The 12,212-nt window shown below is 41.3% G+C and overlaps 1 protein-coding gene across 1 annotated transcript; it reads left to right on the top strand.

Moving 5' to 3' along the window:
* Nucleotides 1-10,790: 10,790 nt before the first annotated feature.
* Nucleotides 10,791-11,823, top strand: LOC114684946 (olfactory receptor 145-like). The gene has a single exon (XM_028859497.1). It carries the CDS (start codon nucleotides 10,809-10,811, stop codon nucleotides 11,718-11,720), a length of 912 nt encoding a protein of 303 aa, XP_028715330.1. The 5' UTR covers nucleotides 10,791-10,808; the 3' UTR covers nucleotides 11,721-11,823.
* Nucleotides 11,824-12,212: the final 389 nt, after the last annotated feature.

Genomic DNA, 12,212 nt, shown 5'->3' with positions numbered 1-12,212 from the left:
TCTGTGACTTTCTCATACCTACATCTTTCGGGGCTACTGTTTTGATCATGATGACATGGCTTGGGAGAGTGTATACTACTTCTTCCCCGAACTGACCGAGAAGAAGCACAAGGACTCCGAGCCTCTCCTCAAGTGGCTAAACAATGGTGTGGCTACACACTCTTCCAGGATGTTCAGAAGCCATCTCAAGATGAGTAGGGTAAAACTAGGGAGACCTTGGAAGCAGCCTTGGACCTGGAAAAGAACTGGAACCAGGCTCCCTTCATTCCTGGATCTTCCTTCCGTGGTTTCTGCCCACACAGACCCTAATCTCTGTGACTTCTTGGAAAATCACTTCCTGGATGAGGTGAAGTTCATCAAGAAGATGGCCATCCACATGACCAACTTGTGTAGGCTGGCTAGGCCATGCCAAGGCAGACTGGCTTGCCCCAACCATCTCTGGGTGAGTATCTGTTTGAGACGCTCACTCTCAAGCATGATTAAAGGGTGTCCTCACTTTTCAAGGGACTCCCTCCTCTGCTCTGCACCAGCCAGCCTCAGGACCTCCACCCAAACCTCTCAAGCCATTAGGAAGCTCTTTAGCCTCCCTGAAGCCCCTCCCAAGTCTTGAGACCAAGTAAAGACAAAGCTTTATGGAAAAAAAAATCAAGAAAAATTTCAATATTAAGGTTTTTTTTGACTTTTGAAATTGTTTATTAGCATGTTTACTTAGAGCACAGATGGGCATATGTATGCATATTACAAATGTGTACATGTATGAGGAATACAGATAATCATGAATGTGCATAAGCACACAAAACATCTGTATCTTTTCATAGATAGAAGAAAACGTTCCTTGTTTTTATCCAAGGGACAATGGAATCATCACTGTATTATGTGTTTGTCATTGATGTGATTGACATCATGTGTGGAACACAGGAACTTCAGTCTCATGCATTAGGACTCCTAGGGTCTTGATTGTTATAAAGATGCTGAATGTAAAGCTATAGAGGTTTAAAGACTAATGAAAAGAATTTAGAGCTTTTTGGGTGTAAATTTGAGTATTTGAGCCTTGACTGTGACTCAGGATAACCAACTAAGGATTGGGCGTTTTAAGGGAGCAGTGAATAATTTAGGGGGAGTTATTTATCAAGACAAAATAAAAAAGCTGCTTATTAGGAGTATTTACATGAGATCGTTAGGGATATGCTAAGCCAATTAGTGTCTTAGCTTTTCATTTTTAGCATTTTATTCAACATTTTCAGTGCTATGGTAGGAAGACTTATGTGAATATCCAATGTACTGGATGTAGGATAAAAGGTCAGAGCCCACTCCCCAGTGAAAAAAACTTACCAGACCCACCAATCCTTGTGTATAAAGCCCACCAATCCATGAGTACAAAACCCACCAATCCCTGAGCACAATTCCCACTATCCCTGAGTACAAACCCCACCATTCCTGAGCACAAAAACCCACAAAAATCCTTGATCATGAAAACCTTACATGAAGCCTGTTTTTTGCTTAGTTCTCTCCTGCTTCTCCCCTGAGCAGAGGCAGCCACTGTTCTTCCTTTCCAATAAATCTCTTGTGTGAGGTTTGTTGAGCCCCGTGACTTTGTGGTATTCCTAACTATCAGGCTGCCTTTCTCTTCAGAACTATAACACTTGCACTGGGGAAACCTTTCCCCTCAGAGCTGTAACACTTATGCCAGACAGCTAGAAATATGAATTAAAAAAAATCAATGAAGGAGCAGATTTTGGGTGTTTAGTACATAATAATAAATAATTTACTCTTTCTTATACTTTCAGATGTTTTCTTTATGTCCAGTGAAATTGTCAAAAGAAAATCAAATGAGAAAAATAGCATTAAAAAAAAACCCCATAAAATCAGGTAATATTTCAAACCGAAAATAGACTTGTGGGCAAGATCTTGGTTGTGTGGTCTGGTCATTTCTTTTGTGGTGGTTTCTTAGTAATTTATAAATGATTGCTTGGCCGGGCGGTGGTGGCCCACGCCTTTAATCCCAGCACTCGGGAGGCAGAGGCAGGTGGATCTCTGTGAGTTCGAGGTCAGCCTGGATTACAGAGTGAGTTTCAGGAAAGGCACAAAGCTACACAGAGAAACCCTGTCTCAAAAAAAAAAAAAAAAAAAAGAATTAAAATAAATGATTGCTTGTAGTGGCCTGTTGCCTTCCTCTTTCTCAGTGAGATGGCCTATATTTACTGAAATATGCAACATCTGAGAGGTGCCCTGTTCTCAGTGCTAGACATTCTGATTGCAGTGACCAAGAAGTCCCACAAGGTCGACCAGAGCAGACAACTGAGCACAGAGGTTGGGGAAAGAGGTGTTGGGACAGGACTATGACTTTGAGCTGGAACAGAAGAGAGAGGGGGCGGTCTGGGAGTCCCTAGAGGTGAAACTGTTATCTGGTCACATAGTCTCTTGAATTGCTTCCCTGTCTCAGCGTGAACCTCCTGGGCCTCATTAAAGAGACAGCACTTACCTGCTTGTGCCACGTTATCAAATTTTCTGACTCAGCCTTCTGGTTTTTCCCTGCTGACTCGACTGTAGGTATCAGGATACCTGTAATTAGACAGTCAAGTGCACTTTCCAGGGTAACTGACATTTGTAGAAGGTTTTCTGCTTGTATTTCTGAAACAGTGGGGTATTCGGGACTGAGGAAGAGTGTGTGACTTTCCATTCACTTGGAAGGGTCAGAAGGGAGGAAGCAATGCTTCCCTCCATCCTGGGATTGAGAGAAGAGATGGTAGGAAAGTAAGAAAGCATTCTTGGGACATGTGCCAAGCTTGCTGCACACCCAGGATGGAGAACTGGCACCCCAATTCCTGCATGGCCCAAGTTGTCTTTGGTAAAGGTTATGGATTTGCTGGGTTAGAATCTGAAGCAGCAAATGTAGCAGCTTGTTGATGTCTGTGTGGCTTGGGTTTCAGAGAAGAATGAAGAGAAGTGGAGAAAGAAGGAAAGGAAGTGGCTGTGATGAGGAATGCAGTGTGGTGGAGAGTCAAACCCCTCATTGAGATGAAACAATCAGAATCCCAGACCGGGAGGAAACTGTTTTGCAAGAGGACAAGTTGCTTAAAGCTGGTCTCAACACCTTGTAAAGACCACCCATATGTAACTCAGACTAAGTCTGTCTTTGTCTCTGTTTGTCTGTCTATCTCCCTCCCCACTTTTATCTCTTTCTCTGTGTATGTATCTCTCTCTTTCCTGTCTGTGTAGCTCATGCTGGACTTAACCTAATTTTTCTGCTTAAGATTCTTGCATTTGAGAGAGATGTGCTACTGTATCCAATGTAGAATAAAACTTAGTTTTTAAAGCAGTGAGGGGTTCTTACATATACATTGAAATTATACTAGTTTTCTCTATAGAACTTGTTTATTAATAAAATATAATACAGTTTGTATATTTTTAAAGCCATTCACTATGCTGGTGTCTTAAGTATACATTTTGCCTGCCTGTGGGGTTATCCTTACCCAATCCTGACCCGAATTATGAAATCTCCCATAACCAGAAGTTCATACCTGGAGCAACTTGCAGAAGTGGCACAAGGTAGGAAGGGTCTCTACTGGGCAAAATAAATTCACCAGAGGACAATTCCTGGTTTACCAGTAGGGGCACCAGCAGTCGGGAGACATTGTGCAACTGTAGTCTTGACCTGGTTATAGTGGTGAGCAGCTACAACTGTAAACCTGTAGTTATTTGGGAGAAGGAAGAGTGGCAAATCTAGAGAGAGGCCCGGGTGGTGGAATCCCTGTAGCCGGGCATCAGAACCTCTGAGAGCAATAGCCACATTCTTTCTCCCAACGTGAGGTATTTACGAGATTGCTATCTGCTTCTGTTCTCTTTCCACCATTTGAAATGCTTTATTATCAAAAGTTACAGAAAGTGAGATGAGAATGACTGAAAGAAGAGTTTACATCATTAATTCACAAGTGACAGATTCAAAACACAGGTGGTAGTTCATGCTGGAGAGGATGTGGAGTAAGGGGAGAGATGGCTGGAAATGGGGGACACTTGGAGGGTGGTATGGAAACCCAGTGCAGTGGAAACTTCCTGGAATCTAAGAAAGTGATCCTAATGAAGACTCCTAGTAATGGAGGATACTGAGTCTTAACTGGCCATCTCTTGGAGCTAGGTAAGGCTTCCAGTGAGGGGCCTGGGTTGCATTCAGTTGAGTTGTTTGACAAAGAAGTGTTGTAGATGTAACCAACTGTCTTGTTAAATAATAAACACAGAACCAATGCAAAGAAGACAGCCAAGAGATCAGAGCTAAGAGCCTTACCCTTCCTGCTGCAGCTAGCTCTTCTGCCAAGAGACCTCTTTGAAAGAGAGCTACTTCCTGTCTGTTTGACTTTATATAGACTTTCTGTTCTGCCTTCTCATTGGCTGTAAACCCAAACACATGACTGCCTGTCTGTAGAGACTTCCAGGTCTTCTATGGTATTGAGATTAAAGGCGTGCATCACTACCGCCACGCTCTTGCTATGGCTCTAATAGCTCTGACCCCTGGGCAACTTTATTTATTAACATACAATTAACATTTTAGTACAAAATAAAATATCACCATAAAGTCCCATGGAAAACCCCAAACTACTCAAGCTGATTCTAGAACAAAAGTTTGCTCTCCACAAACTGACAGTGGGAGCGCATTGATGCCAACAACATCCACACAACTCACTGAACATGGAGAAGTTAAGTTGGTGCCTACATGGAGCCTTCACCTCCATGGTCTATTTTCTTTGGTACTAGAAAACACCTTTGCAGGCTACCAAAAAAGAAATGTGGACACCAACCCAGCCACAAAACCTTGACCTACAATCTGTATTGCCTGCAAAACATGCTAGGCAAATGGTGGCAAAGAATTTGTGACAGTATCCAACAAATGTCTGATTTGACTTAAGACCTACTATATGAGAAGGAACCAATACCCAACACTTCTTGGGTACCCAAGAACCAGAGACTAGACAGCCCAAAGACCTAGGATAAAAGCAAACATGACTGGTCAAAAAACAAAACAAAACAAAACAAACAAAAAAAACCTAAAAAACCCAACCCAAACCAATAAGATGATTCCTAGTGTTATTCTTCTATATTCATACACCAGGACTTATCTGGTTATTACCAGAGATCATCAGAGAGAGGCTTCCTCCAGCATCATATGAGAATGGATGCAGAGATCCATAGCTATACATTATGCATCGAGAAAGACTAAATTGGAGATCTCTATCAAATCCTTACCCTCAGACCTCAGAGAATCCTGTGGAAGAGAAGGCAGAGGGGATGGAGGACACAAAGAATATAAGACCCCCAGAATCAACTAAGCAAGGTGCTTATGAGCTCACCAGAGACAGAAGCAGCAAGCACAGGGCCTGAATGGGTCTATACCAAGTCCTGTGGGTGTATATTATAGCTCGTAGCTTAGTATTTTTATGGGAATCCCGCTTGTGAGAATGAGTGGGTCTCTGACTCTTTTTCCTGCTCTTGGAACTCCTTTCCTCTGGTTGGGTTGCTGTATCCAACTTCGATATGAAAGTTTTTGCTTCATCTTATTATATTTTATTTTATAATCTGCAGTTGTTATCGCTTAGAAGCCTGTTCTTTTTTTTTATTTTTTGTTTTTGAGACATCGTTTCTATGTGTAGCTTTGGAGTCTGTCCTGGAACTCACTCTGTAGACCAGGCTGGCCTCGAACTCACAGAGATCCATCTGCCTCTGCCTCCTGAGTGCTGGAATTAAAGCCGTGTGCCACCACTCCCTGGCACCTGTTCTTTTCTAATGAGACACAGAAAGGGAGTGGATCTGGAGAGGATGGGAGGTGAGGAGGAACTGGAAGGATTGGAGGGAGAGGAGACTGTAATCAGGATATACTGTATGAGAAAAGAATCTATTTTCAATAACAAGAAATAAAAACACAGCAAAAACCCCAAATGTCTTGTATTTTTGTCTCCTAACAATAGGCCCTCTGCTGATGGACTGGCTCAATAAGTTCAGGACAGTGCAGGATGTGCTACACAACAGTTCCCAGCCAGCCAACCACCTCTTTCTTCAAACTGACCAAACCCAAACTAGGGGAAGAAAACTCTTCAGAGACTTTAGGAACCCCAGGCCTCCAGAAGAGATTGATTCTTGGTTTCCTGAGTATCTGATCTGCTTCACCGAGTGTCTTTTTTTTTTTTTTTTTTTTTTTTTTTTTTTTTTTTTTTTGTGAGCCTGCTGTATGTGTGTTTCCTCACCCCCAAAACACCTTTCTTAACTGCTGATTGCGCCCGGGGTGTTCAAGCTTTCTCCTCTGCTATCTGTTGCACTGGACATTTCCTGCCTTTTAATTCTTTAATTGACAGGGAAAGCAAACCTGATCAAGAGCCCTAGACTGTGTCACGGGCATAAGTTGTGTGTTGGTTAATGTTGATTATCAGCTTGACAGGATAGCTGTTTATCCAGGAGACAAGCTCCATGACAGACTTGTGAGGGATCTCTCTAGATTAGTAGAGACTTTGATCCTAAGTGTGAGAGATTACAATAGTCAGGTGAACTGTGGTGGGAAGCTCCACCCACCATGCGTAGCACCACTCCATGACTGGGGTCTTGGAATGAATGAAATGGAGAGAAAGCTGAGCACAAACAATCATAGAGCTCTGCTTTCTCAATGTGGATACAAAGTGCCTAGTTGCCTTAAGCTCCTATCTTCAAAGGAATTCTTATATCCTTCATTTGCTTTGGTCAGGATGATTTATCACAGCATCAGGAAAAGGAACTAAGACAACTGTATATAAATGAAGAACTATAGATTAATATATCAGGATGGAAATCTTAGCCTCCAATTGTTTCAATTTGTAAAGAAATCATTAGAAAACATGGGGAAAAGGGTATGTTAATACTGCTGGCAGGAATGCCATTGAAAAAAATATTTAGTGAGAACAAATCCAGTATTCTTACAGAATGCATGATTAGAAACAGAAATGTTACTTTTTAGGAGCTTATATTTAGAAGATGAATGTAATAGCCAGGCACAGAAGAGCAGATGCCACGTGAGTTCCCTCACATGAACCCTGATCACATTGACCTCACAGAAGGCAACAATAGAATAACTGCCACTAGAAGCTGGGAGAGCACAGAGAAAGGGGACAGAATGTGGTTGCCAATGGATACAAACAATAGGAAGAATGGAGGAGCAAGCTCTGACCTGCTACTGCACAATCGACTTGATGTAATAGTAACAATGCATTATGTGCTTCCAAATAACTAGGAGAGAGGATTTTGAAGATTCTCATCATACAGAAATAATAAGTATTGGAGGTGATAGACACACTCATCATCCTTATTTAATAATTTTATAATGTACATATGCACATACTATGCAATTTTATGATGATTAAAAATGAAATAAAAATTGTCATGACTTCAAAAATTCACATTCATTACAGCAGAATTTGTCATTGTAAAATCTGAGATAACATCAGATGAAGAAAAATAGGCATCCTACTTGATGGTATACCTATTGAAGGGGTATCATGCACTGTTTGGCAGCTTCTATTGCTCCCTCACCAACTCACATTGGGGACTGAGGATTTTTTAAATCATCCACTGCTTCTAAGAGTAGAGTGGCATTATCCAGCTATGCAGGGTAATGTCACTAAATCTCTCTTTTTTTAATTTGGGTTATAATACAGTGGGTTTCTGCTATGGGATGTCTTGTATGCCATGAATATATGTTGCTACGATTGATTGATAAATAAAATGCTGATTGGCCAGTAGCATAGACTTTTGAAACTTCAAAGCCCACTCCCAGTGAGACGCTTCTTCCAAAAAGGCCAAACCTACTACAAGACCATACCTCCTAATTCTTCTCAAATAGTGCCACTCCCTGATGACTAAACATTCAACATATGAGTTTATGGGGGCCATTACTACTCATGTGACCTCACTCTAGCTATAGTTGCATGGATTTATATCTGGATTCCCTACTCTGTTCCACTGATCCATGTGTCTATTTTTGTCCCAGTACCATGTTTTTATTTATTCATTTTAATTTTTTATTGCTATAGCTTTGTGGTATAATTTGAAATCATGGATGGTGATACATCCAGCAGCATTCCTTTTGTTCAGGATTTCATTTTAGACTTTTGTGTTTCCATATAAAATTTGAGATTATTTTATTTACATCTTTAAATAATGGCTCTGAAATCTTGATTGAATCTGCAAATTCCTTTTTTTTTTGAAGGAAATTTTCACAAGATTAATTCTGCTCATGAGCATGAAGGGTCTTTCCATCTTCTGGTGTCTTTGCCAATTTCTTCAGTATATTAGTCAAAGTTTTCTATAGGAAGAGGATTGACTGAATGAATATATCTATGTCTATCTGTATATACACACAGTATTGATTAGATTGACTTACAGGCTATTTTCTAGCTAGTCCAACAATGGCTGTCTATTGACAGACAGTCCAAGAATCCAGTGGCTGTTCAGTCCATGAGGCTGGATATTTCAGCTGTCCTTCAGTATACATTGGAATCTTGAAGATGCAGGCTCTGTGTTGTGGGATATTCACTAGAGAAGACTGCCCGGACATGGGTTTAATCCAATAGAAAGGTTTATTAGCTGTCAGGTGACTATACTGGGTGCTTGGGATCCCAGTGTAGCACTGAGCCTTTCACAGGGTAAGCTTTTAAGCATAAAAACCATGTCCTGGGTTGACATACTTCAGTTACCTAGAACAATTAGCTAGAAGCAGAACTACAGAAGCCTGTTTAAAGAAGCCAAAAAGCAAGGTTAGTTCATTTAGATACTTTTCTAGAACTATGGGCTTTGATGGATTAGGTCTTTGTTTTCATTTTTTGCCAGGTGATGCTATCTACATGATGGGTTTTACAGCCTGAATGGTTCTTCCATCATGGAGTCAGTTGTCTGCAGGTCTGGTGCCCTCCTATATCTAATGCCAGTGAAGGAATGAACTTGCCAGGGACAGTGAGGGCAAGCAGGCAAAGTGCTTCATTCTTCCATGTCCTTTAAACAGGCTGCCACCAGAAGGTGTGGCCTTTAAGGTGGATCTTCTCATATCAGAAGATCCAGATTTAGGGGCGTCTTTCCACTTCAAGTGATCAACCAAGATAAATCCTTCTCAGGTGTGCCCAGCTGATGGGATTTTTGTCAAGTTTACAACCAAGAACAACTATCATATAGAGGTCTATTTCCCCTCTTGTTTAGGTTTATTCGTGTGTGTGTGTGTGTGTGTGTGTGTGTGTGTGTGTGTGTGTGTGAGAGAGAGAGAGAGAGAGAGAGAGAGAGAGAGAGAGAGAGAGAGAGAGAGAGACTATTGTGAATAGGATAGAATTTAGTATAGCTGATTTCTATTAATTCTGTCTCTGATTTCACTGATACTTTGTGTGATTTTACCCAGTTTGATATTAATTCACTGAATTCCTAACTTCCTATAAAAACTTTCAGTTTTGAAATTTTCATTTGGTATTTTGTTGCTTAACAAATAACAAATAAACAAATTTGTAGTTAACAAATAACTATTTGTTATCTCATTTTCCCTTTTATGTAAATTAAAAATGTAATTCAAGTGGTTATTTTAAAGCCTTTACCTCTAATTCCAGGTCACACTGCTCTGCATTTATTGAATATACTTTTGTTTTTGGATCCTGGACCACTTCTTATTACTTTATTGTATTTATAATAAGCTTCAACTTTCTCACTTTGAAAATTTGGATATATTTCAGGACCCAGGATCATTCCCTACCCAGCTATTATAACTGTTAATTGTCAGAAAGAATTGTTTCTAAAAGGCAAACATGGAATTCTGCAGGAGAAACAAACATTTATTTTTCCTTGGGGAGTGAAACTCTGAGGAAATGGTCCTGAGGGAGCCTCTGTCTTCATAACCAGGCCACTGAGATCAGATACTCTTACTCTGTTATTCACAGGGCAGAAGCTGCCTCCTTCCTAGAAGCTGGAGGGTCATTGGATAAACAACAGTTGTAAGTCAAGGTTTTCAGTAGAGAGAGGATTACAAGATGAACCTGAGACTCTGAGCTTTGGCCTGGAACAGGAGAAGGCTTGGAGCTCCAGCTGTTGTCCTCTACTCACTGGGTCTTTATCTCCTCCAGAACACTTCAGAGGAGAGACAGTAGGCAGAACATCCCTGCTGCAAGTAAAAGAAGGTACATGCCTGTGTGATCCTGACCAGCTGTGAAACACTGGTTTGGAATGCACTCTGTGGAGCTCCCCTTCTGCCTGAAGTCTGAAGGGTTTGTGACGTTGAGTACTCTGTGTCTCATTTGTAAAGTGAAGATTTCTGTATGGTGACATATTCTTAGAGGCTTTGACAGTAACTCCTCAATGAGTGTTAGCCTAGAACATCATTACTAAACGTATGTGCAGTTGAGTTAAGAGACTGTGGGAAACAGTACTTCAACTTGTTACTGTATAGTGCTGACCCAGAGCCAGGGTGTCTTCTACTTGTTAGCATTCACTGCAGAGCAGAGGTCCAGATTTTAGTAACTGATGTAGAGGCTGGAAACGGGAGGGTATGGTTAAAGGACTGATTTCTGAGTCTAAAAGATGTACCCCAAACCTTGCTTTCATTCGGGAGGTTAAGTGTAGCCCTTTAATGTGCTCTGGAAATTAGAGTCACATGTTAGTTCACAACTATTCACCTTAAATATACTTAAGCCTTCCTACCAGAGCTCACCTCTCCTTTGGATTCCATTTTCATGAAGAGGACTTAGGTTTGTGAGGACGGTGATGATGTTTCTTTGTCTCCATTGGTTCTCTTCTCTGTCACACAGGCCTCCTTCCTGAGAAGAATGACTATCAAGAATTCCTCTGTGACTGAGTTCATCCTCGCAGGCCTGACAGACCAGCCAGGACTCCGCATGCCCCTCTTCTTCCTGTTCCTAGGATTCTACATGGTCACTGTGGTGGGGAACCTGGGTTTGATCTCCCTGATAGGGCTGAACCCTCACTTGCACACCCCCATGTACTTCTTTCTCTTCAATCTCTCCTTAATAGATTCCTGTTACTCCTCCACCATCTCCCCCAAAATGCTGATGAGTTTTGTTTCAAAGAAGAACATCATCTCCCACTCGGGTTGTATGACCCAGCTCTTTTTCTTCTGTTTCTTTGTAGTCTCTGAGTCCTTCATTCTTTCAGCCATGGCATATGACCGTTATGTTGCCATCTGTAACCCTCTGATGTATATGATCACCATGTCTCCCCAGGTGTGTTTACTTCTTTTGCTTGGTGTGTATGTGATGGGCTTTGTTGGAGCCATGGCCCACACAATATCCATGGTGAGACTGAGCTTTTGTGACATGTGTGACATCCTTCCCCTTCTGGAACACTCTTGCACTAGTACCTATGTGAATGAGTTGGTAGTCCTTATTTTTGTGAGTTTCGATATCGGTGTGCCCATTGTTACCATCTTCATTTCTTATGCCCTCATCCTCTCCAGCATTCTTCGCATGCATTCCACAGAGGGCAGGTCCAAGGCCTTCAGCACCTGCAGCTCCCACATGATTGTGGTTTGTCTTTTCTTTGGTTCTGGGGCTTTCATGTACCTCCAGCCACCTTCTGTTTTGTCCCTTGACCAAGGAAAAGTGTCTTCCCTGTTCTATACCATTGTGGTGCCCATGTTGAACCCTCTGATCTATAGCTTGAGAAATAAGGATGTCAAAGTTGCTTTGAGGAAAACCTTGGGTAAGAGAATATTTTCTTGAGGAGCAGTGTAATGAGCTTCAGTGGTATGACTGGTCAATGAGCAGTATTCCTATGGAAAGAAGGTGCTTAGATAAGAAGATTCAATGTTACCATGAGGGGGTTCAAGGTTTTACTAAATTTTCTCCTCTTCCACAAGAAGTTTGTGGCACTAGGAAATGTACTCAGGTCTTTATGGATATGGGATAATTGCCTTACCAGTGAGCTGCATCTATCCCAGAAACAGAGTTTCACATTTTAACTTTTGAACAAGAGTTTAACATAGCTCTATTCTTTCTGACCTTTGCTCTCTCCAAACTCTTTCCAGATTTCTTGATTTTATACATATTTTATAGTTCTTTAGACTACTTAGTGCTGAAAAGGTCTCAGAAGCAATTTAATTTAGTCTCAGATATTACCCATTGGGGACTCAGAAATATATTGTTACTCAGGGGGTCAACACTATCTGGTTCCACGAATGCATTCAAATCTAGTTGGTTGGATTCCCATTTGCT

This window comes from Peromyscus leucopus, chromosome 7 (genome assembly GCF_004664715.2).
Source record: "Peromyscus leucopus breed LL Stock chromosome 7, UCI_PerLeu_2.1, whole genome shotgun sequence".
NCBI classification, from domain to species: Eukaryota; Metazoa; Chordata; class Mammalia; order Rodentia; family Cricetidae; genus Peromyscus; species Peromyscus leucopus.
Note: the sequence above shows the minus strand (reverse complement) of the source record. Positions and strands in the feature narration are given on the sequence as shown.

What these genes read in the sequence shown, in the direction of transcription:
- LOC114684946 (XM_028859497.1), top strand. Translation starts at nt 10,809, where the DNA reads ATGACTATCAAGAATTCCTCTGTGACTGAGTTCATCCTCGCAGGCCTG.